Source organism: Megalobrama amblycephala, linkage group LG2 (genome assembly GCF_018812025.1).
Source record: "Megalobrama amblycephala isolate DHTTF-2021 linkage group LG2, ASM1881202v1, whole genome shotgun sequence".
Classification (NCBI taxonomy): domain Eukaryota; kingdom Metazoa; phylum Chordata; class Actinopteri; order Cypriniformes; family Xenocyprididae; genus Megalobrama; species Megalobrama amblycephala.
In genome coordinates, this window is record NC_063045.1 from 38,894,362 (window position 1) to 38,920,466 (window position 26,105).

General features: G+C 35.2%; 4 protein-coding genes across 4 annotated transcripts; 3 read left to right on the top strand and 1 right to left on the bottom strand.

The window, feature by feature from the left end:
* The first annotated feature begins 6,535 nt into the window (after positions 1-6,535).
* Positions 6,536-8,354, top strand: wu:fk95d07. The gene is made up of 4 exons (XM_048175160.1): positions 6,536-6,570; positions 7,508-7,575; positions 7,687-7,731; positions 7,816-8,354. The coding sequence occupies exons 2-4, from the start codon at positions 7,522-7,524 to the stop codon at positions 8,032-8,034; spliced, it is 318 nt and encodes a 105-aa protein (XP_048031117.1). The 5' UTR covers positions 6,536-6,570; positions 7,508-7,521; the 3' UTR covers positions 8,035-8,354.
* A 3,379-nt stretch (positions 8,355-11,733) lies between these two features.
* Positions 11,734-16,131, bottom strand: parm1 (prostate androgen-regulated mucin-like protein 1). Its single transcript, XM_048175075.1, has 4 exons — positions 15,696-16,131; positions 14,553-15,182; positions 12,936-13,014; positions 11,734-12,330 (listed from the first exon to the last, which is right to left on the bottom strand). The coding sequence occupies exons 1-4, from the start codon at positions 15,730-15,732 to the stop codon at positions 12,249-12,251; spliced, it is 828 nt and encodes a 275-aa protein (XP_048031032.1). The 5' UTR covers positions 15,733-16,131; the 3' UTR covers positions 11,734-12,248.
* Positions 16,132-19,995: 3,864 nt separating this feature from the next.
* On the top strand, positions 19,996-22,012 carry cldn23.2 (claudin 23.2). The gene has a single exon (XM_048175095.1). The coding sequence runs from the start codon at positions 20,162-20,164 to the stop codon at positions 20,936-20,938; it is 777 nt and encodes a 258-aa protein (XP_048031052.1). The 5' UTR covers positions 19,996-20,161; the 3' UTR covers positions 20,939-22,012.
* A 793-nt stretch (positions 22,013-22,805) lies between these two features.
* Positions 22,806-24,776, top strand: cldn23.1 (claudin 23.1). Its single transcript, XM_048175084.1, has one exon. The coding sequence runs from the start codon at positions 22,920-22,922 to the stop codon at positions 23,727-23,729; it is 810 nt and encodes a 269-aa protein (XP_048031041.1). The 5' UTR covers positions 22,806-22,919; the 3' UTR covers positions 23,730-24,776.
* The last annotated feature ends 1,329 nt before the right edge of the window (positions 24,777-26,105 follow it).

Below are 26,105 nucleotides of genomic sequence, written 5' to 3' on the forward strand. Positions count from 1 at the left end.
CATGCAACATAAAAGGCCTTTTTCTCCAGAATAACAACATGGGGACTGAGGCTTTTGAAATTAGAGTATGCAAAATTACCCAAAAGTAGTATTTAATAAAAGTAGTCGATGTGACCCATATGACATACTATATTCCAAGTCTTCTAAAGCAATTTACAGAGTGTGAGGAACAGACAGAAATATTAACATTTGCTGTATTGTCTCCTTGGACACATAAATTCTTAAAAGTAGACGTGATGTCCAATTTTGTGAACATTCCTTAATTTTATTTTTAAATTCCAACAAATTATTCCATCCACTTCACAAAACCCAGTCTAAATGGTTTGTGCAAAATCGGACTGATCTGGTTCAGTTCAGTTCACTGATTCAGTGATCCAGTGGAAAACAACTTGGTGGAGGGGAAGTTCAGTCTTTACAAAAAGCTCTTGTATGACTTTTTCCTTTTGGTTTTTAGAGAAGAAATAAAGTCATACAGGGTTAGAACAACATGAGACTGAGTTAATTATGACTGAATTTAAATTTTTAGCTGTTCCTTTAAAGAGGTCATTCATTTCCTGTTTTCAAAAACTAAACAAAACTGGTTACTGGTAAACTGGTTACTGAAAACCCAGGTACATTTTATCATTGGTGCAAATTTAGGATACTTATAACTTTGAAGTGAAGATCTACATGCATATGATACCATCTCATTATATTATTTTTATACAGTGGCCCCAAAAAGTATTTGGACACTTAAGACACACCTAAAACTTTTTGAATGTCATTGTTGTCACTTTTTGAATGTCAATGTCAAGAGTTATAAAACAACCAAATGCCATTTATTTTAAAGACAGACAGCACAAAGTATTGTTTTCAAGTGAAATATTTCACCATAACTAGATTGATGGGTTTTAAGGGATAAAACAAGAGAGATATTGTTGGAAATGAAGACAAAAGGTATTGTGACATTTTCTGTCAAACGTAAGCGGAACAGTTAATGTGATGAACCTGTTGCTCTGCTAAAAGATCTAAGAGAACTCGAAGATTTCATACATCCAAAATCACACAGAGACCATCTTTTAGCTCAGATGACACTTTGTTTAATATTTTGCTACCTTACCTAATGTAAAATCTTTAGTTATCACAAAGACATTTCTCAAACAAGACATGCGTGTGGTTAACTGGATCAGAGACTGAATATTTCTTGATAGCACTTGCACTGTTGTGAAAGTCATGAGGTAAATCCGGTGTGGTAAATGTTGCGCAGATCAGGAACAAATGCATCATAGACACATACGCACATCTGCATAATAAATAGGCTTTTAATTATTAGATTTTGTGATTTTTTTTATATTAAATTTCGAGGGATAGCTGTGAATGCCACTTGTCCAGTTTGTCTGTGCTTTCAAGTGCCTCATGTTTCTTTGGGTTGTAGTATGTGCCCTGTAGCAGTTCATATCTAGATTTCTAAATGGCTTTAAACAAGCATATCATTACAGAGTATCATAAAAAGCAGCTGAAATGCTGGTGGTCAGATCACCACAGACCACATTCAAAAAGAAACACTGCAATACACCATGTTTTTGTACATGATCTTTAAGAGGCAACGAGTGAATTTTGAAGCATGTTACACTATTTTCTATACATGCAAGCTGGTTTTACATGGGATTTCTGATTTCATTACAGGAGGAGATGATATGGTAGAGTCTCAGTCAAACACGAATTAAAGTCTATATTCAAATTTCTAGACAAAAGGTAAATCTACAAACAATAAATAATCGATTATGTAACCTCTACCTACAAGGGAACAGGGAATGTTCTCAGAACTTTAGCTTATGTCCTGGCACTATCTCTGTATTAAAAAAATGTATTTAGTTACTTGAACGCATCTTTCATACAAAAAAATAGCACAGTTGAGAACACTTAGTTGTTCTTAAGATTATCTTAAGAAGTACTAAAGAAGAATTTTTAGTATATTAAGTACAAAAATAGTGCGTGAAAATAGAGCACTTTCCCCCAGTTTCACAGACAAGGCTTAAGCTAGTCATAGACTAAAATGCTAAAATGCTAAAATGTTTGAGCTTTTTTTAACTAAAAGCAACTTGCACTGACACATCTTGAAATATGTTAAAGCCATTGTTTTTTCTCAAGATGCACACCATGTTATGCACACTATTATGTTTTTTTCTAGGGTATGTTTATAAAAGCTATTTTTGCCCTAATTGAACTAAGGGCTAATCCTGGCTTAGTCTAAGCCCTGTCTGTGAAACCGGGCCTTTAAGTACATTATGGAAGAGTTTTTTTTTTGTTTTGTTTTTTCACCTGGGCAGGGGCTGCACACATCAACAGAACAAATACAACATAAAAGTAAAATTGTAAATAAAAGTAGTAAAAGTATTAAAAGTGTACATTTTAACATGAAAGCCAGATGTTTGACAAATCTATGAGCTATGCTTACACACTACCTTTCTGAAGTTGAGGACTCTACACAGCTCTCACGCTGATGATCATCGGGTTAATCTGACCTCCACTAAGGTAAGGATAATGTGTGTACACCTGAGAACCCAGAGGATTATAGAGAGATGGGTTATAATATGGGAAGAAGTTATAGCCATAATGGAAGCTGTGCAGAGGACTCTGGCTGAAGGGGCTCAAGTACTCCAGTCGCGGAGAAGGATAAAAGTATGTACTGGTCACTGTGTTGATTGATCTCTGAGCCAAAGGACGTCGGATAAATCTGAGACTCTGTCATGGGAATGAAAGAGAATAACAGTTTAAGCTTATTTTTATGTGGAATAACACTTCATGCACTCAAGCTTTAATTACATAGCGGAGGGGGAGGGGTGATCAGACTCAGATGTTGAATGAGAAAATAACCTTATAAAACTCATACACTACATGGTTGAATACATAGTGCATAAGTACATAGTGTGTAAGTGCATAGTATAGTGGATCATTTGGGTCGCAACTATTGATATGCATGCTACACATTTACTGATTACGTCAATGACATTTAGTAATAATACTAGTGTAATCTTCAGACCTAATGTCATGTTAGTTGAGTAGAATGTTATAAACAGTGTTGGGGAAAGTTACTTTTAAAAGTAATTCATTACAATTTTGCATTACTCCCTAAAAAAGTAACTAATTGTGTTACTTAGTTACTTTTTATGGAAAGTAATGCATTGTATTACTTTTGTGTTACTTTTCTCATCAGGGATTGCTTGTTTGTTTGTTTTTTAATAACAAAAAATATATTTCCAGCTATTTTTGGCAAATGTAAAGGCCCTTTTACACTAAGAGTGAAATGAATATGCCTCAGGCTGAAGGAAATGCACATTCACAGCTGTAATGTAGAGGGCGCGGCTCAAACAAACCTTTCAGATGTATTGCCATTCTGGATTGCAGAAGAATAGGATACAGGAGAAGAAAGTTCAACACTCTTACTTCAGCAATAAAAAACAAAAAATGAAACACAAATGTGGTGTATGGTTGAATTGGATAATCGAATGTCATTATTATTGCAGGTTTTTGCGTAATATTCTGATTTGCATTTCACTGTTTTTAATCATTTTGAGTGAAACTGAATCTGTTTTGTGCAAGTGAAATGCATGTTCACATTTAGATCTACAATAGTATCATTACGCAGTGCTCACAATACCACTGCACTCTTACTCCCGATTTCTCTCAACACGGGGACAGGAGAAATGTCAGTCAATACATGGGAAAAAGTAACTTGTGTTACTAATTTGAAAAAGTAAGATATTTTCTTGTAAATTTAAAAGTAATGTGTTACTTTAGTTAGGCTACTTAAAAAAAGTATTATGTAACTCAAATTACTTGTAATGCATTACCCCAACACTATAGCTTAATGAATATATCTGGAATTAAGGAATTAAAATATACTCACTCCAACATTTATAGGGACATCTCCTGGTTGCATATCCTGTCCATGCTTTACAAACAAATACGATCAATAACCACACACAAGAAAAAAACATAGCTCACTGTATTCAAATGCTAAAAACAATTATTTGTTGTCAACATACAGTAGAAGAGAGTCCACAGAATACAAGCGCCAGCACTAGAATCACAGCCACCATGACCGGATCTCTAAAAACAGAAAAGAATCAAACGTTTTTTCATTATATTTCTCATCCATATTCCAGGTTTTTGAACTCATTGCCAATATACAGTACATGCAAAAATAGCACATGCATTAGTGAAATTAAAATAAAATAACTCACCTTTATAACTAAATTGAAAAACTGAGTTATGGAAGACTGTAAAATACGATAAACCTTAGTGTACTCTTTGGAAGCATGTAAATGACAAATAACCATCTCTTTGAGTGCATATAAACTATTTGTCCAACCAATCAGATGAGGTCTTTAATGAACAAAACATAATAAAAATGATGAATTATGCTTTCATTATGTTAACTGAAAACCAAATAACACCTTAGGAATGCAATTATCAGTTTAGTACAAAAGTGGTTTTCTCTCAGTTTATGGGAAACTTCTGAAACACACCTGCAGCCATAAATGACACATCAGTTGCCTAAACCAGATCAGATGTGGTTTCAATATTCCTTAACCATTCCTCATGATAAGATCTAAAAGAACTCATAATATTAACGTAAGGACACGTTAGTTACTCAACATGATCCACAATGATAATTAATGTACCACGTTATAGAAACCTTAAAGACATTTGCAAACGTGTCTTGTCATATTGTGTTGGGTGTAACAGCTATATCTGGGTTTACCAAAAGTCTGAGGTTTATTCCACACTTTTTATTATGTTTTTTATTGGGAAGTCCTAATGAGTTGATGTTGCAATTTTAATAGTTGTATGATTATTTCACAAACTGTGGTCACACCGTCTGATCAGATAATGAATGGTATGTTTTTCAGAATGAAAACATGAAATTTGCATATAGCAGAATTGCACAAGACATGATTATTTGTAGCATTTATGCAATTACTTGTGATAATCCAATACTGTATATGTGATGAAAACAAGTGTATCATTTTAGTCTTTTTAGGGTAAAACTGAAAGATATAGACATTCGTTTGCAGTGTTGTCACTGTTTTTTGAGTAAAATACAATACTATTGACCAAAGATCTCTTTCTTCAAACAGATGAGTGATAAAGAGTCAGTCTTTGGTGAAGTGTGCATAGTTTATCATTTTTGCATACAAGAAAAGCCTTGTCAGTCTATAGAGGCTTCGCTGGTCCTCCATTAGCTCATATGGAAAGAGCAACATGCCATGGCCAGGAATATTTTCTTTCCTTCTTTAAGACTTGATATTGAATATAAATTGTCAATTATGAATACTCTGTACTGACTTGTATCGAATAATTTGGTGTCTGTAATCTATTGTTTTGTGTATATGCAACTATGAGTTATAGCTGAATATATACAGTATGAACATTGTATGTGATTAATGGAGTCAGAGGTGAAAACTCTCAGAGAGAGAGAAATGCTGACCTCTACTGGTTCAAATCTGTCATTAAAATTTATTTTCTGCACTGTAAATTGGGCTTGCTATATTAGTAAAAAGTACTATTTCTACCTAAAATGAAAATTGACAGTTAGCCTAATATAGATGTTACCATATGAAATACATTTGATATCATGTGTGACAACACTTGTACAGTGTAATAATTCACACAGATATATAAATCTCAAAACATACAAATATGTCAATGGAATTCTCAAATGTACACTGCAGTATACAATGCAATGTATTTTGAACCACATCACTGAAAAAAAAAATGTTTTCTGAATCATTGAAAAGAAATGAATTCTGAACTTATGATTTCAGAATTGTTGTGAGAACAGGATATATTTGAAAAGATAATGTATGACTGTTTCTACATTCGTGACATTTTAAAGAAGAGGGAAAATATGATACACTTTGTGGGTTGGTGTAGGCCTACTAGTTAGCTACTTCGGATATAAAGCATCTGCTAATTAGAATAATAATTAACCAAGTAATCTTAATCCCTGCAAGTAAATGTTGTGCTACTTGTGCTTGCCATGGCCACTCAGAAAAATCATCATAAACCTCATAATTGACAACAAAATAAAAAAATACTGAATGTTATTATAAGTATAATGTGAAAGACAAGTATGTATTTTCATCAAGTGATTTAAACCTATTACATTTGGACCCAGTGGTTTTCCATAATTACTGAGGAAAGTCCTGAAAACTACACCTGCAGTTTAGGGAGACATAAACAAAACCATAATGATGTCTAGACTTGATAAGATGTGGTCACAATCTTCTTACTCTGAGACAGGCGCAAGAACAAGATTTAAAAAAAATTACTATAAACTTCAGGAAATCATTTTAGTAACAATTTTTACTTACCTGATTCTGGACAATATGATATTATCTGAACAAAGTCTGAATGATGTGTTTTCACTGTAGAATACTGTAATTTAATTATTTCAGCTATGACTTCACTGTGGTCACATGTGTGGTAAAATCTGATTGGACAGATTTTTGATGTAGTACCCATAAGGTATTTAAATGTACCTATTTCAACAGTAAAGCAGAACTGATTGTTTCTCACTTGATGGTAAGTTTACAATCCTTTTGCAATTATATCTCTACAACAGTCAGGTATTCAGGACTTTGTAACTTTGATTCATATTGTATGTGACATCTGCAAAGGACTATGAATTATTATGACTGACATTCAGATAAGAACTGCATATCATCTATACACATTTAACACTCAATGACTGGCTTATCAGGCATGCTTGATATAATGTTTAGATGGCCTCAATTTGAGCAGCAAACACACTTATAGCTCATTTCCATCTAGTTTTTAGTACTTGATGTACTAAAATAACAAAAACTAAAACAGAAATTAATAAAAACTATAGACATATTACTAAATTACTAAAAATGACTAAAACTTTATATATTACTAATTTAAAATATTAATAAAAACTATAATAAAGTCTCAATGATACTAAAATAACACTGGTGCTAGCTAACTCTGAAATGTAAACATGTCAGTATTGTCTTAGTAGGCCTAGGGCTTATGATTGTTGTGGTTTTTAAAGATATTTTATGTATAATATGTATAATCTTAGTGTTTGCCCATTTGATCTGAGTGCAGTTTTTGGCACAACTGATTACACATTTCTAATTGACAGACAGAGGCAATGTGTCAAACTAACTGGGACGGGACATTTGCAATAGCTGAACGATACTGTTCTCCAGCTAAATGCAGATAAAACAGATATTATTTAGCCTTAAAGTGATCAACATATATTCAGTTATACTTTTAGATAGCTTTAGATAACTTTTAGGTCTTTTTTTGATAAACTGCTGCTCTGAGTAATAGTCTTTGAGGTAGGCACATGACTAAATCTGCCAAACCATTGCCCTGATGATTTTATTTCAGTTTTTTATTATTTTTTTTACACATTTCTTTATGCTTCGTGAAGCACTTTGCAAAGATATTATTATAATAACTCTATAATAACTGTTTTGGTGCATTTTAGGGTAAAACTTAAAGATGAAGACAATCATTGTAGTGTTGTCCATCCTGGGTCTTTGTCTCAGTGCTCCAGTAAGTTCCACTAAAAAATCAATAGGTTAAATAGACTAAACATTCAAATATTTATATTATAGATTCAATTAAAATAGAATCGTTCTGAACAACGCCTCTGTCTTTATACAGGTGGAGCAAGACACAGACGGAGATAATGGGCCACTAATTGGTGAGGTGAGAAGATTTCTGCATAACATCGCAAAACAATGTATTTACAAGTCTGTCTACATCTTTCTGTGAATGCTGTGTTTGATCTAGGGTCAGCAGCTCATTGGTTCTCCACTTGCTCAGACAGACCCCATCACCAGGCATATCTTCTTCCCTGTTCCTAGAGCTGATAACGTCCTTACAAACCCTTATTTTAACTTCCAATACCAATACCAACAATACCAATACCCATTCTACCCATACTACCCGTACTACTCTGCCTACACACTGCCCCCTGTTGTTATCAGTCTGCCTCAGAGAAATCCCTGAAACAGCCTGAATCATTACTTCAGCAGCTTCACCGGCAGATTATGAAAGCTTTGCATTATGTATATTTCAGGCTGATGCTTGACAAATAATGTTCTTTCATTTATTAAATAAATACCTTTAGTGTGCAATAATGTGATCTGTTTTCAGCTTGCTGTATGTATGTATCTAAAAAGGTTTAATTAAGCTATATCACATGAGCAAGAGTGCGCTTCATCCAGTTATTCATACTTGTCTAATTGTTTTACAGTATAAAAGGTGAAACATTGCACTGTAGTAAAATAATTGTTCCTTCTGTACTAAATAAATAAATAAATGTGCCAACTAAATAGAGAATATTGTTTTTTCTTTATATGGTATATGGTTTTGTCAGGGTTAAAAGGATAGTTCACCCAAAAATGAAAATTCTATGATCATTTACTCACCCTCAAGTAGTTCCAAACCTGTAAACATGTCTTTGTTCTGTTGAACACAAAGGAAGATATTTTGAAGAAAGTTTGTAACCAGGCCACTTTGGGGCACCATTGACTTCCATAGTAGGAAAAAAAAACTACTATGGAAGTCAATGGTGCCCCAAAACTGTTCAATTCAGTTTAAAGGGATAGTTCACCCAAAAATGAAAATTTGATGTTTATCTGCTTACCCCCAGAGCATCCAAGATGTAGGTGTCTTTGTTTCTTCATTAGAACACAAATGATGACTTTTAACTCCAACCGCTGCCGTCTGTCAGTGGTATAATGCAAGTCAGCGGGAACTTGGACTATAAGAGTAAATAAAACACGACAGACAAATCCAAATGAAACCCTGCGGCTCGTGACGACACATTGATGTCTTAAGACACGAAACGATCGGTTTGTGCGAGAAACCAAACAGTATTTATATCATTTTTTACCTCTAATACACCACTATGTCCAACTGTGTTCATCACTCGATTCGTGAGGTCTGATCGCGCTCTGACAAAGGCAGTGATGTCTCACGCATATACTTCAATGAGAGCGAGACATCACTGCCGTTGTCAGAGCGCGATCAGACCTTACGAATCGAGTGATGAATGCAGTTGGACATAGTGGTGTATTAGAGGTAAAAAATGATATAAATACTGTTTGGTTTCTCGTACAAACCGATCATTTCGTGTCTTAGGACATCAATGTGCCGTCACGAGCCGCAGGGTTTCATTTGGATTTGTCTGTCGTGTTTTATTTAATCTTATAGTCCAAGTTCCCGCTAACTTGCATTATACCACTGACAGACGGCAGCGGTTGGAGTTAAAAGTCATCATTTGTGTTCTAATGAAGAAACAAAGACACCTACATCTTGGATGCCCTGGGGGTAAGCAGATAAACATCAAATTTTCATTTTTGGGTGAACTATCCCTTTAACATATTCTTCAAAATATATTCTTTTGTGTTCAACAGAACAAAGAAAATTATACAGGTTTGGAACCACTCGAGGGTGAGTAAATGATGATAGAATTTTCATTTTTGGGTGAACGATCGCTTTAATTTCGTCCTCTTAACCCACATTACATTAAAACAGTAAAACCAGTTTACATGAGGACTACTCATTTTTATGTTTTATGTCAAAAAAAAAAAAAAAAAAAAAAAAAGATTCATTAATCACTTGTGGTGTTCTTCAGGGTTCAGTGCTGGGGTCAGTACTGGTGTAACAGTTACACTGAAATTATTGTTCCTTCAGTACTATATTCAGCAAATAATTAAAAATGGCCAACTAAGTAGAGGTTTGGTTGAATATGTTGTTTGGTCAGGGTTAATTTGGTCCTCTTGACCCACGACATTACAGCAAACCAGCTGACATGAGGACTACTCACTTCCTCAACTCAACTTCCCCAGCTGAAATATTATAAATAAATCTGTAAATATTTAAACTAAATGAGTGTTACTTAATAGAGATCGAACACTGTTATATAAGATACCTATGATTGTGTATGTAAATATAATAATTGTATAAATTATGAAAAAGTAAGTTCAAGTTTAAATAGTTAAAAATGTAAATATTCTAAAATTATTCTAAAATAACAATAGTATTATGAGGCATTGTGAAGGCTAAAATAACCTCAATGTTAAGAGGTGTTGAAGTAGAGAGAATGATGGGGCTTTGTGAGCACAGTTTGATATTCAGTCATCACAGCAATTAGCTCTCAGCTGTGTGCTAATGACAGGCCCGCTCATTAACAGCCTATAACAAGAGCACACTGAAAAACACTCACGACAACACTTTGTGAGCATCACAAACACTGTGCAGCTGAATGAGAACAGCACGAGAGCAACCTGTCTGCTCATCTCAACAGATTGCTGAAATGAAGGGGAAATTAGGTTCAAATGAGATTTGGCTTATAATGTTAAAAAAGCTAGATCATTGATCTGAAAAGTTTGCAGTTTCCTCTCTATTTATTAATTGCTGGAATCGCTTTTATAATGCATTCCATGCTTACGTTTGCCAGAATTTAAGTAAGTTTTATTTCCTTCAGATTTAGAATCAGTTATTTGAATAGGTTATTTATAGGTTTAATATGTGAATGTGTATTCAGAGCACAATGATTGTTTGTCCTCCAGTAAAATGAGGTCAGGTTTCTGATAATCGAGGTCACAGCCAAATTTGAGAGTGTATGAGCTGCATTCTCTTTGAAATGCTTGATTTGAAACTCTTTAAAGTTAATCCTTTTTTGCTTTTGTGAAAGCAGGTGCATCATCTTCAGAAACCTCAGGAGGACAAGTACATTTATATGAGCTGTTTTGTTTTCATTTCCTTTATCTGAGTTCACAATTTTTGTGACTAAAATTTAGAACATTGTCTGAATATAGTTTGTCTAAAACATGTCTAAAACCTTTTTTGTAAGATATTAGTTTAAAAACATATCTATATGTATGTCTCATAAACAAACAAAAGTACACCATATTCATGGGTAGTGACATGAAATATTAATCACACAGGAAAAAGTATATAACACAGGAACTTGATTTTAAACAAGAATTCTGATAAAGTATTCATGACATAAGCAAAAAATATATTACATATAATTCTATATATATATTGATGAAATTAAATATGATCATTTTTTTATACACACTGACAGTTTTATAATCAATTGCTGCAGCTCGAGACCAGTGAATTAGACAATCCTGCTGTGGTTTGTGCAATTCTTGAAACTAGAGCTTTTGCAAAAACAGGAAACAGTGGTTGCTGTTGAACAGGTAAGAAAAACTAGGGGTGGAAACATGGTTTTAAACATTCAAAAATAAATTCATGGATGCAGATAAATAAACTGCAGCACTACTTACTGAAACCCAATCTCAAACAGACCAGAACACCAGATGTTTTGTTAAAGTGCCTCCATTTGCTTGATGGCTTATTTTTAAGTCTCTAATAACAGTCTTGACTGTTTAAATGCTTAATTGCACACTGATTGTGGATCCCTGCCATTACAATGACAAGAGGAAAAATCTGTTATTGTTAAAGCAACAGAAATGTTAAACGGTCTTCGTGTTAAAACAAGAGACTGTCTTCACATGAATAGTGGAGGCCACAGCTGAGGGCAGAGCTGTAATTACACTAAATGATAAGGTCACTCTGAGAAACCAATAATGAACACAAGTGGCCTGTTTGAGATGTGAGGCTTTGATTATAGCTAATGTTATTAATGTGGTTTATTTACACTGAAAAAAAAAATACGATCATGAGACGAACAGTGTGCGCATTTAATCAGAGTAAACTAGTTAGTCAGAAAATATACCCAGTACAATAAGAAAATACATTTCACAAACAAACAAAAATTAAATTTCTAGGACATCACTTCCAGCCTTCATAGTAAATCTTTCAGAAAGTCTCGCCACTCTTAAAAATAAAGGTTCCGTATTGGCATTGATGGTTTCACGTAGAAACATCTATGGAACCTTTCCATTCCACTGGAAAAAAAGGTTCTAAACATCTTGAAGGATTCTTTGAGGAAACAAAACTGGCTCTTCTATGGCATCACTGTGAGATCCTGCTTTTGGAACCTTTATTCTTAAGAGTGTACATTCGAAAAACTTCTTGATGATTCTCTTCAGCGTATGATCTATGTTTAGATGATTTAGATGAAGATTGACGAAGAATTTTGAGGCCAAAATACAGAATCTGATGCCACCGTATTCATTGCTAAAGAAATGTGTGTAGGTTGTTCCTCAGAAATGAATGTTTCTTCATGAACACTTCCCTTTTTAACCATCAAACATTGGGTTGAGAAAATTCCCCACAGTGCTGTGATCAGTATCATCCAAAAGGCGTCCGTAAGAAGAACGTCTGTAACACACAAACAAACCATAAGGCCATCGACAATTCATTTAGCAATAACTGCAAAAATAAAATGTGAATTTACTCTTCCATTTATAGCTTACAATAAAGGGTTAAATTCATAATATTCACCCCAAAATTTACAGACAAAAATATGAAATTATATTTTGCATTAACATCATACATTTTTAGACATTTTTGTGACATTATTTTCATGCGATTCAAGCACATTCCCTCCCAGCTACTGTAATGCAAAGTATTGTCCTTCTCATTCATAATGTATTACAGTCAGCAAATAATAAACTCAAGAAATACTACCAGGATGTATTTATAAATACTTCACAATTTAAGTATAATGCAAGAAAATAATAACATTTTTTTTTTTCACATTGTTTTTCATAATGAAATGTAATAATTAAAAATATATATTTTATATAATTTATAACAAAAAACCTAATTATCCTAAAAAACAAACAAACAATTTTATCTTTGCACAATATATTTCCTTTTAATATATAAAAATGAACAGCTCTGTGGAATTCACCCTAAAAAGCCTTGGCAGAAAAAAATAAAAGAAGATAACTACAAATAACTGCATTTGCTGCTTGACTCACCGCATCTTGAAGTAGTACGCCCCACCAAGTAAGATTAATACAATGACAAGGAAGCCAATTACGATGGCAGCGACACTTGCTGAAAAGGAAGTAAGGACAAGATTTAGTTTGCTCAATCATATATGACATATAGTGAAAGCTATATTATTTACAATTCATATCAAACAAAACATTAAAATCATGTGCAAAAATAAGTATACTGAAAAGATAAACACTTTAGTATGGGAACACATATAAACTATTAACTACGACTTTTCCCTCAATAAACTCCTAATTTATTGCTTATTAATAGTTAGTTAGTTAGTTGTTAAGTTTAGGTATTGGGTAGGATTAACAATGTAAAATAAGGTCATGCAGAATAAGGCATTAATATGTGCTTAATAATTACTAATAAACAGCCAATATTCTAGTAATATGCATGCTAATAAGCAACTAGTTAAAAGACCCTAAAACAAAATTTGAGGGTGAGTTTAATTTTCTTACACTCTTTCTTTTCACATACAGTGTCCCTAGAATGAATTTAGATACTTCAGGTACACTTAAAAATGTGATTTGCACTACACACACACACACACACACACACACACACACACACACACACACACACACACACACACACTCTTTTCAAGTAAAATGTTTCAAAAAAGAAGTGTCAGGTTTGAAATTACACAAATGTTATAGTGTTCAAAATGAAAACAAGAAGTATTATTCCATTTTGTGGTTATCACACGCTATTGGATTATGTCCAGTTAATCTGATGAACTACACCTGTGGTTCCTCTACTGCAGTGTATGTGTGAACTTGACTTCATACATCCACTCAAAATCACTGCAATACCAGCTAAATGTCAAAAGTTAGTTCTGAGAAAATCTCTAGTAGCGTTTGTTTGCAGATGACACTTGTTTCGTTATTCAGTGCAATGACATTCAGACAGTTTTAAGTGAGGCTGAATGACATTTGAGTGTAAAGTACAAATAACACCTACTTAGATTCTATAAAAAGGGTCACTTACAAGAAAAGACTAGGTAACTGTTAATGGTTCAATCACTCAGTTACTGTATTAAATATTAACTCGGAAGAACCCTCTTAAAGTGTTTGGGAATCAGTGGTTTGGATATGTAGGCTACAAAATAATAAATTCAGTTGCTAAAAACACTAAAATGTTTGAGACCTGCCTCTGACCTTGATCAATATCTAGGAATTTTTTTTATTTGGCAATAGAGTTTTATTACAGGCTTAAGGAATAAAAGATGACAATTATGTTTTTTTTTATTTGGCTAGAGAAAGTCATCTTACATTTTTAAATTTTCATAGTAAAATTTCATCTTTTAGGGATACTTTATGTGTTAACCTCAATAAATTAGTTTGAATTTTAATTTACATGAACTGACCCGGTTTATGAAAACCATAAACGAAACTATAGATAAAGTCTTATAAGGAAATAAAATACACCTTTGACCTACTTAAGATCTGGAGCAGAAGGTCAGGAAACAATCAAAACTTTGTGTTCATTCAACTAAACTGGTCAGCAGGAACTGAAACACTGTATTAACATTATTTGTGATAAAATGAAATATGTACACAAGTTGCAAAAAATATGAAAATATGAACTCATACCTGAGCTCAAGGCCTCTGGGTCCTTCTTTTCTTGTTCAGCACTGTTTTTGTCTTGTGTTGAGATGGTTTTCTTTTCCTCGGTTGTTGCTCTTGTAGAAGAGGACACCGGTTTAGTTGTAATAGTTACCGTAGATGTAACCTCTGCCGTGCTCCCCAGCGTTGTTTTCTTTGAGGTAATAGTCGCTGAAGATGATGTTGCAGGAGTTGTTATCTTTGAGGTAATACTCGCTGAAGATGATGTTGCAGGAGTTGTTTTCTTTGAGGTAAGACTCGCAGAAGAGGATGTTGCAGGAGTTTCAGTCACCAAACTCGTTGAGATTGTGGTCGACGCGTTAGTCGCATTGTTGACTACGCTGGTGAGCTCAGTTGCTGAAGAGTTAGTATTAACGCTAGAGGTTGTATTTGATGTTGTCTGAGCTGATGTAGAGTCGTTCGTAGTGCTCGTGGAAATCACAGGTATATCAGTTGTTGTTTCTTTTGTACTGACCGTTGGGGAAGACTGATCCGTTTTTAGTCCCTCAGTGACAATTGCTGATGCTGTGTTCGTAGAAGGCAATGTCGATGAACTAGATGCTGTAGTTGCTGCTATTGTCGATGTGCCAGTTGTGCTGCCAACAAATATCATCCAACCTTCATGTCACAACAAACAAAAACAACGAAAAAGCCACAAAAAGTCTTCATTAACTTACGCACAATACATTAACAATGTCAATAAACACCAAAACTGAGACACAATAAAAAACTTACGTGAAGTCGCTTTCAGTAGTTGAACATTGTTTAAATTCAAATCATACACCTTATAAAAACTAAAGTAACACATACAGTAGGCTTCACTCATGAGCTACACATACCCAGTGACGTCAAAGAGCAATTTTAGGCTACATGTTTTGAATGAATTGGTAGCCTAATATTCAATATAACAATGTCCATTACACATGTCACATGTAAATATAACCTAATTGCTTACGACAGCAATGTCATTTCAGTTTAAAGGTTCATAAAATAATTATTGGCTAATAATCGGAGGCTACTTATATATTGTCTATAATTTATAATAAGTAGCTAGCTTTAACAGTATATATATCCTATATATCCATATAAGTGAACACTATAATGTGTGACCAGTAAACATTATAAATATACCTGTAAATATCACCACCGTTGAAAAGTACATCTTCATTTTCCTTCCTCTTTCGCTGCTAACGCTGCGACTGTTTAAGTTTCTCTATCGCTCTGTAACACATGTGAGTGACAAGAAGGAAATTCACACGCACAGGTCGTGAGCGCGCAGGCGTGCACGCCTCCGGTTTACTGCCAGTGTGACCTCTTCTAATAATACCATGTCAGATGAACAGATAAACAGGCGGGCAAATGTGCTTTCGAGGCAGTTAAAATGATTTATTGTAGCCTATATAGAGTGTAGGTTAGTGGCACGGATTATAAACAATTTATCGTAAGAGACCAGGTGTGTGTCTGTGTGTGTGTGTGACGTGTGAGATGTGTGATGTGTGTTATGCCAAACCTCACCACTAGGGAGAAGCAAATCTAAGGTAATGTATATCCTAGTGGATTCACTGAGACCTCTCTGTGCACTTAAAGGGTTAGTTCACCCAAAAATGAACATTAATTACTCACCCACATGTTGTTCTACACTCGTAAGACCTTCGTTCATCTTCGGAACACATATTAAGATATTTTTGATGAAATCCAAGAGGTTTATTTTTATCCTCAATAGGAAGCAACGAAATTACCACATTCAAGGTCCAGAAGTAGTAAAAACATCATTAAAATAGTCAACGTGACTACAATGGTTCAACCTTAAAGGGATAGTTCACCCAAAAATTATTTACTCACCCTCAAACCATAGGTGTGACCATCTTCTTTCAGACGAACACAATTCAGGATATATTTAAAAATATCTTTTGTCCTCCAAGGTTTATAATGGTTGTGAATGGTAGGCCAAATTCTGAAGACAAAAACATGCATCCATCCATGAAAAAAAATTAATCCATTCAACTCCCGAGGGTTAATAAAGGCTTTTCGAAGCGAAGGGATGCGTTTTTGTAAGAAAAATATCCATATTTAAAACTTTATATATTCAAACAACTAGCTTCCGGCGAAAGATCACATGCAGAATGCGCAAGTCGGCTTGCGCAAAATGAGAAATGATCTGACGCGATGTATGAAGCATGATGTTGGAGTATTGTAAGCTTAGACGCCTCTCGCGGTTCAAACAAATACGGCTGGGCAACAAACTCAAGCTTCTCTTCTCTTATATCGAAATCCTCCGACATTTCTTTGTAAAAAAAATTCTCATTTTAAACTGCTAATTCGTGACCAGTGTTTTGTTTTGCTCTCTCCTCTGCGCCTCCGCGTGCATCATTGCATCAGGTCAAAGGTTGCTCTTCGCCCAAATTGACGTGCACATTCTGCATGCAGTCGACTTTGAATAAAGTCATTATTTTTGTTTTGTTTTTGTACACAAAAAGTATTCTCGTCGCTTCATTACATTAAAGTTGAACCACTGTAGTCACGTTGACTATTTTAACAATTTTTTTACTACTTTTCTGGACCTTGAATGTGGTAATTTCATTGCTTTCTATTGAGGATAAAAAAAAAAACTTGTGGATTTCATCAAAACTATCTTAATTTGTGTTCTGAAGGGGAACAAAGGTCTTACGGGTGTGGAACAACATGAGGGTGAGTAATTAATGACAGAAATTTCATTTTTTGGGTGAACTAACCCCATAAAATCACCATGAATTCAAAATTGACAATTCATATTTTTATGGAATACCACAGTGTTTATTATAAATTGTTTATCCGTGCACACCACTATTTTTTAATTCTATATAATAATTCATGTACCTCTTAATCTTTAATCAAAATAACTTCCCCTCCCTCTTTCAGCGACATCTATTCTCTCCTCTGATGACGTGTTTACTGGCACAAGGGCGGGACAATAACCTGTCACTCACTTGAGATCGACCAATAGCAAATCAAAACAACCCAACCATTCAATCAATCAATCCCCATGGACAAAATCAAGTCCTGCGCTACAACTCTTATTTGAGAAGCCATTTAACATGTGTCACAATAGGGAAAACACTATCACAACTTCTGTTTTATGTCAACTTTAAACGTTCAGAGAAACATTTATTTAAATGCAATGTATTTTATTAGTATGGAAGCCCTGAACTGCCAAATGGGGAGAAAAAAAGCAGCAGCAATAGGTTAGCTGATTACCTTAAAAGTCCATAGATATTCTCGTTAGTTCATATGCTAACACTTTCTCCGACAAGCGGATATGAGTAGACCTGTTTTCCTGTTTGTTCATGTGATGTTTGACATAAAGGCTATTCTTTAATGGAAATTAAAGTATATGTTTCAATACTATGTGATGTTTCGATACTATATGACCAAAATATATGGCCTGAATGCAATGATAGGATGACTGTGATTATTACTCAGCTTTTTATTCCACAAACATTTGTGTATTTTTACATACATATTTGTAACGGAGGCCAGCTAGTAGTTGCTGTGCAAGTAAAGAAGTTGCATCTTTTAGCCTCTTTGTTAGCGTGTCCGACTCCCACGAGACCCAGGTTCGAGGCCCGCACAGAGCAGGGTGAGTAGGATCTGGGTAGAGGGGTTGCAGGTTGCAACTGCATTGATCACAATACCATTACAGATCCTTCTTGTCCCCATTGTGCCTTTAAAGAAGGTATTGTTTCTCCATTAAGCTAATTGTAAGATAATGCATTAGCTCTAGGTTCAAATGACAGATATAGCAAGACTTCAGGCGGAAACAACGTGTTTTGCAGTCTTGTTATCATATCATCATCACATATGCTGAGACTACTTGAGTTAGGTTTATCCTCATTCCAAACCACATTCCATGGTGATCTGTCTCAATATGTATAGTCATACAGGTGGAGCTCAGTAGGAACAAAGGGCATGTTGACTTTGTTTTGCAACTCACAACTGTACCATGGTGTTATGGTAATGATATCAGTATCGGTGATATCAGTAATAGTACAAAACAGAATAAGAAACCTGCTGAAAGTCCAGCTTAAGGTGGTTTGCTGGTCTAAGCTGGCCAGTCTGCTTCCACCCAGTTTAGCACTGGACTAGGCCAGACTGGGTAACCATAAACTTCTGAATCTTAAACACACCAAGAGCAGCAAACCAACTTAAGCTAGATTAAGCTGGTATTTTGGGCAGGGGAAAGAAACATATCAGCACATTAGTAGTTTAATGTGGTGAAAGTGGAAAGATTTACTTCAAGATTTAATCAAAGCAATGTGACAGTCATTGAGGGGCGTGTCCTGGGATCAGCTGTAGTTTCAGAGTGACGTTTCAAACTTGTTTTCATGGTTTTGAGTGTTTCAACATATATGCTAAATGATGCAACAACCTTAAATGTACTGAATATCACAATGTGCCAACCCTGAAATGTTCTCAATGTATTTTAAGCAGAGAACTCTTTAAGAACTCTTTACAGAGCAGTGTTATTTAGGTAGTGCTATAGTTTTTATTAATATTTTGAATTAGTGTTTATTTTATTTCAAGTAATGAAAATGTCTTTGATGGTTTTAGTTAGTTAACTATAATAACCCTGTTACAGAGTCGTGATGCAGCATAAATTAAGGACAGAATGCACTCAAAAGCTGAATGATTCTAGATCTGGTTTACTTTCAGCAAGCAGCATTTGGGCCAATCATGGGCCATAATTCAACCTTGATTTGGCCCAGAATCAATTTGCTATTTGGGAAGCGGACAGAAAACAAGACAAGCACTGATTGACAATAGCAAAGTTTTTGATTGAAAGATTGAAAGATTTTTTGATTTAAAGAAAGCAAAATGGTAAAATAAGAGATCTATAAATAGGCTAACCCAAAAAGCCTAAAATAATAAAATATCAAAGTTTTCCCCCCAGTTTTTTCTGTCTTCATTTTATTTTTGTTAAATTGAAGAGTTCAGAATAATATATGATAATTAAAGCTATAGTTTCCTATATTAAAGGTCCTAGTCTTATGTTCAAATAAATGACAAATGAGAAAGGAAAATCAACAGAAAATCAAGCATATAAGAGGAAAGCAGAGTACCTACAGATGAATTGTTTAAAGATTGTGCATGAAAAACAATATATAAAGATTTTTGTTATAATCAAAATAAGTTGGTTGGTTTCGTTTCGTCTTGTTTTCTTCAGTACAAAATATAGGCTACCATATAAAATTAAGAAATTGACAATATAGCTATTCCGATTAGTATCTACCAACTGTATAACTTTATTAACAAATCATTTATTCGAAATGACCACCATGATCAGCACCAAAGTCTCCCCTACAATTTTTTTGTATCGCATGTGACGTAATGCCAAGTGGGCGGGGCCCTACAGGTGTGCCCAGAACAGACTGTCGAAACTTAAAGCAGTTTTGATGTTTCCTAGACCGACAGTCACGTGACTTTCAACAATAACCAGATTTTATGGGGTCCTCTCACTAGAAGTTTCTGCTGCCCTTTTACTCTTTAAACACCGTAAACAAAGTAATTCATTCCCAGCTGGACTTTTTTTGTGTGTTTGTGTGTGATCTCCCAAATCTATCATGCGAACTCCTGGAATTTTTATTTTCGGGATGGTGCTCGCACCTTGCGGGTGGATTCTGGAGCTGACCAGCACCGTGGCACCAGGCTGGCGCACGATTAACAACATCCCTGGAGAATCTTCCGATCTGGTCCTCCAACAAGGATTATGGGACATCTGCAGGACTTTCACATCATCCCGGGATATTCTTTGCAACCAACAGGACACGCAGTACTTCAGCGCTCAGATCATCCAGATCGCGCGAGGATTGATGCTGGCGGCACTCATTCTCAATGTCATTGCCATCGGCGTGGCATCAGCCGGAGTCAGATGCTGGACTGATACCCCACAGTGGACTGTCGCTGGGATAGGTGGTCTTCTTATCTTCATCTCAGGGGTCCTCACCATCATACCAGTGGCGTGGTACACTCACATCATGACCTCCATCTTCTCCACATCCACCGATATTCGTGTAGGATACTGCCTGGTTCTGGGCTTCATCGGGGGGATCATGGAGGTGCTCGGAGGTTTGGTGATGTCCATCGGGTTGTGTCGGCGCTGTGACGGTCGGAAGCAAGATCAAAGGCCGAGGACAAATGCGGTGAAGTCCGCGCGCGATCCATCTCCACCACACAGAGTCATAGTGCCCAGTGTAATCAGCGTGAGCAGTGCGAGCAGCGCCAGTAGTGTCCCGTATTACTCCAAACAAAGTGAGATGGACTTCACACGAGCGAAGACGCAACAGGACAGACCAGTGAACACGGCCTATAAAGCACAACCTTACGACTCAGATTTGTAAAAGACAACCTTTTAGCAAGATGCTTACGAAAATCACCGTGGTAACCATCGTTTCCGCGTGAAAATTCCGTAGTTTATCAACCAGATTGATCAAATCAGTCTTTCCAGTGTAGGCTACGTTTCATTTCATTTTTTGAGTGGTCTAATGCCCAGTTATATTGTGAAAATTTATATTACACATAACAGGACAATATTGTGAAAAAAAAAAATCACATAAATGCCTTAGGCAATATTTTACAACGGCACTGTAAAATAGATTATAATGATTTTCTAGTAAAATTCAAGTCACTGTAAAATTTACAGTAAAAGGAAGTGGCCCAATGTTTAAATAGTTTTTATTTTTATTGCCAGTTATGTTTTGTTTAGGTTTTAGTTCATGTTGAACATTATGTGAAATGTGGTTGTGCATCGAAAGGCCTTTTTTGATTATCAATAATTCATAATGTGACCATCTGTTTTACCACCTGTATTATCTTTGATGTATCATTTATTTTAAGGTCATATTAACTACTCACCTATGATATTTTGGCGGAAATCATAGTTATAGGCCTACATTTTCTGATTGTCAAGGGAAGTGAGGTTTTGAGGTTATATTGAGGAGCACTAACACCATTAGTTTGGTTTTACTTGGCACTTTATAATGTAAAGCCCTTATGATTTTGTTGGCAGTACCTTCGATGTCTTCGATTTTGTAGCACACTGGGCTATAATGTGTAAATACAGTAATTTATCAGGAACCTCTTAAGTTTGTACAGTTAACCAACTACAAAAAGCAAACACATTCTTCTGAAGTAAGCTAATCTTTGCACAACCACTGCACACGGGACAGAGGTGTGTGTCTCTGCTGTAGGAAGAATGCTATGTAAAATGTTTTGTGGAAGGGTTTTTTTTTTTCACAGTAATGTTGTAATTTACTTCCATCCATCAATTTTAATGCAAATTGTTGAAGGCTGTTTATATGAAGGCTACATGAATGTAATAAATGAATAAATTATGAAGCTAAAAATTGCACATCTTGAACAATGTCAAGTACAACTTTATGCATGCTACCAATAAATATCATCCTCTTCTTGTATTTCCATTAATAAGCTATTTTTAAATGTGATTTTATGGAAGCCCATTTTGCCACATACTAAGTCATAAAAATTCATAATTATATGACATTAAGTCATTAACTTAATATGTCTCACGACAATAAATCATTTATGAGATAAAGTTGAAATTATGGCATATTTAAGTTTAAAAAGTAGAAATGATGAGTCGAAATTGACTTACAACTTTTTAATGTCATAATTATTATAATGTCAACTTTTTAAGTCAATTTCAACTTAGTATGTCTAAACTTTCCATCTCAAAAATATGTTTTTGTAAATTAATAATTTATATTAAAAGTCATTAACCTCTGCATGACAAAAATGAAAACAAAAAAAAAAAACTGTAAAGCAGTTGTTAAACAAACCCCATCATGAAACAGAAAAAAACTGGACAAAAATGTATTTAATGCATAAATATTGAACAATTATTTGGTTAATAAAAATTAATGAACTGTATAAATTTACAGCATGTAAAACAGCAAAAATGAGAAGGTATGAATATAGATAGGTGAAGCATTAGGTGAAGCATTAAGTGAAAACATCTATTTAAAGACAATTTTGAACTAGGTGACAAACAAAGACAACCTTTTGACCTGAAACCTCACTGGTACTCGGGTATAACCACTGTAAACAGCTTTTCTCTGTGACAACTTGCCCCAGTTTACCCTATTTATCCCTTAGCTCTTGCATACTGGTATTCAAGGTATTGGCTGCAACATGGCATGCAGTAAAAACCAGTTTTGTCTGAGTTTGAACCAGGCATTCAACACCACACCCATCAGATGCTAATCAGACGGATCCACCTCCTCCAGGTTTCAGTATGTTTCTTCTTAAGCGCCAGACATATTTGACTCACTTTAGACGGGGACAGCAGCTCGACCTTCAACCATGCGCACTCCAGGGATCTTGATATTCGGCATGGTCCTGGCACCATGTGGATGGATCCTAGACCTGACCAGCACGGTTGCGCCCAACTGGCGCACAGTCAACAACCTGGCAGGCGAAGCTGTGGATCTGGTGGTGGAACAAGGAATCTGGGACATCTGCAGGACCTCCACAACATCTAGATCGCAACTGTGCAACCAACGTACCAATGACCAAACGTACTTTAACAACCAGATTATTCCGATCGCTCAAGGAATGATGATTGCGTCTTTGATCGTGACCATACTTGGCCTGGTGGTGGCAACACCTGGAGTCAGATGCTGGAAGGAAAGACCAAGGTGGATCCTGGCTTCTCTGGGTGGCCTCCTCATCTTCTGCTCCGGAGTCCTGACCATTATTCCCATTGCATGGTACACTCATCTGCTCAACAGCCTCAACTCCACCTCGGTCAAAAGAGACCCAGCGAGAGCGGATGACATTCGTGTTGGATACTGCATCGTTTTGGGCTACATCGGAGGCATCATGGAGGTCCTCGGTGGTTGTGTGATGTTCATCGGGATCTGCTCCTGCTGCGGTGGACGGAACCGTGGAGAAAAGCCTCAAGCCAAAACAGAAAGGCAGACGGCCAGGCCGACGGAGAGACCGACGCCTCTGCCGAGGGTCAACATACCGAGAAGCATCAGCAGCAGAAGCAGCGTACCTTACTCACAAAAGTCACTGGATGACGACCTGGACTTCCCAAGAGCCAAAACCCGGGACATGGGATCCGTCAACACTTCCTACACTGGAAGACCTTACGATGCTGATCTGTAAAATGATTAGCTTAGTTACTACATACTGTGAAGTGTGAATATTCTTTTACTACTTTGTGAACATTGACAACTGTTAAAGTCGTGCAAGCTGTCTTCAACTGGAGCGTACACGTGTTACACCAGTCTTTTTCTTACTTTTTCAAGCGTTGTTTACAACAATCACTGATTGTGCTTGCCATTTGCACTCTGAGGTTAAGTAAAATGAGGGCTTTAATTTAGTTGTAAATAGCCAAAATGTAACTTCCTGTTGAAGGTTTGTAATGCGGGTTAAAATCGCATATGAATGGAAAATATATTAATAATGAAGGATTTGAGAAAAATTAATTGTGCAATATTTTCTTTTGCTGTGTGAATACAACCTAAGCTTAGTCAAAAGGGTTATCGGGGCTTTCTGTGATGCAGTATAACTAGTAATACTGGTTGTTTCAGTTTTAACTCCTCTGCATGCTTTGCAGCATGTGGGTCGTGTCTGAACTGTCACGAGATCCACGAGTCTTGTGAACAATGCAGCGATAGTCAAGAAGTATAAGTATACTGTATATCCATAAAATCTTTTTTTTTTTTTTTTTTTTTTTTTTAAACTATATCTATACATATAGTTAATTTCCAGTATAAATACTTTCTGCCAGTTCTTAATAAGTGATCAGTTGTTTAATGAAGGTCAGTGAGCAGATAACTTACCTTCAGTCTGGAAGCATAAAAGAAAACTTACCTGTTACACAAATGACTGTAGAACAAAACATGAAATATATTAAAACAATAAATTAATGAAGTTTATTAATTATAAACTGTAAAAACAGATGCATTTAAGAGCGGCAAGGTGTAAATGAGGTTAAATAGTAATAAAACCATCCAGAATAAGGAAGTAAAGTGTAAATAAGATCTTTCTGACTTTATTTTGCTGTAACTCATCAGATCATGTTATATTTCCCTTTGCTCAGGGTTCAAGGTATGTGTGGTTTCTAAATAGCAATACATCATCTTTTAAATCTCTTTGTAACAGTTTTTGGTTATTTTTTGTATTAAAGTAATATTTATTAAAAACAAACCAACAGTGTTGTCCATCCATGTGTATCGATAACTACTATTATACAAATAACCAGTCCCTAATCAAAACAATTAAAGAAATTACTATCACTATAGCAAAACCTTTTAACAGTGGTTTAAAAAGAATAACCACAATAGTAATAATATATTTTGGTCTTTTGTAAAACCCAAAACTTTATAGAAATGTATGGGGCAACCATTGTAATTTATAACCCTACTAAGTATAAAATTGAGCATAAACTTAATGTTTATTATTGCATATGTATTGATAACAGATGGAAAAAAACTAAATATAGCAAACTAAATGTGAAAATTAATTCATATTATTAAAGGATAATAATATATTATCAAATGGAAAACCTTTTATTTCATGTGGAAACAATGAAAAAATATGACTGAGAAATAGAAGCAGTCATAATTATATAAACAACAAAAAAATCTTTATTATAAAATACAGTACAAGAAGGGTTCAATGCAGAGCTGTAAAACTCTAAAAGTAAAACAAAATACAACTAAGACCCATAAAAATGTTGTTACTGTTTTACATAAATGTTTGAAAGAGATACTCATCTGTGGCTCACCAGTCCATGAAACTAATCAGCTTTCAGTCAATGAAACTCACCAGTCAGGCCTGAGCTAAATATAACAGCAGAAAAACAGCACTGAAATACCTGGCATGTTTCAGAAACTAGTCAATGCATGTTTGATATGATATACATGCATCTCCCCCTGCAGGAACGCCAACTCAAACCATTTCGAAATCATCTAAAAGTGCTGCAAACTTGTACATGTATTTCACATCCAGTAGTTTTAAGTTACATGTTGAATGCTGCATGCAGAGCTACTTTAATACCTACAAATGTACATCAATAACATATGAATATATTCGTGCACCTTTAAGTGTGAGTTAAGTGTCATGTTGAAAAGTTGATTTATTGGACGTAGACGTGCTTTATGCGTTGATTGTACTGTTTGAAGAGGGAAACAAAAAGAGAGAAAAAGTGAGATTACTATTTATGACCACAGATTTCATCTGAGACATGTTTTGTAGAATGACAAACCTGTTTTATGACATGCTGCACGTGTTAAAGATGCTCTCCATTTCTTATGAAGGATTCTTCAGCTGCCTTTTTTCTGTTGACAAAGTGATAAAATCAGGTTACAGACTTCATAAATGCTTTAAAAGCTTGGTCTCTTTTTAATGAAGGCACTCAGCAGATTAAAATAGAAATAGAAAATAATGTGGACTTTAAAACTGCTATAAAATCAAAGCCACATGTCTAACCAAGTTGCGTCTCAAGTTGATATCACAAAAAACGAGGTCCTGTGA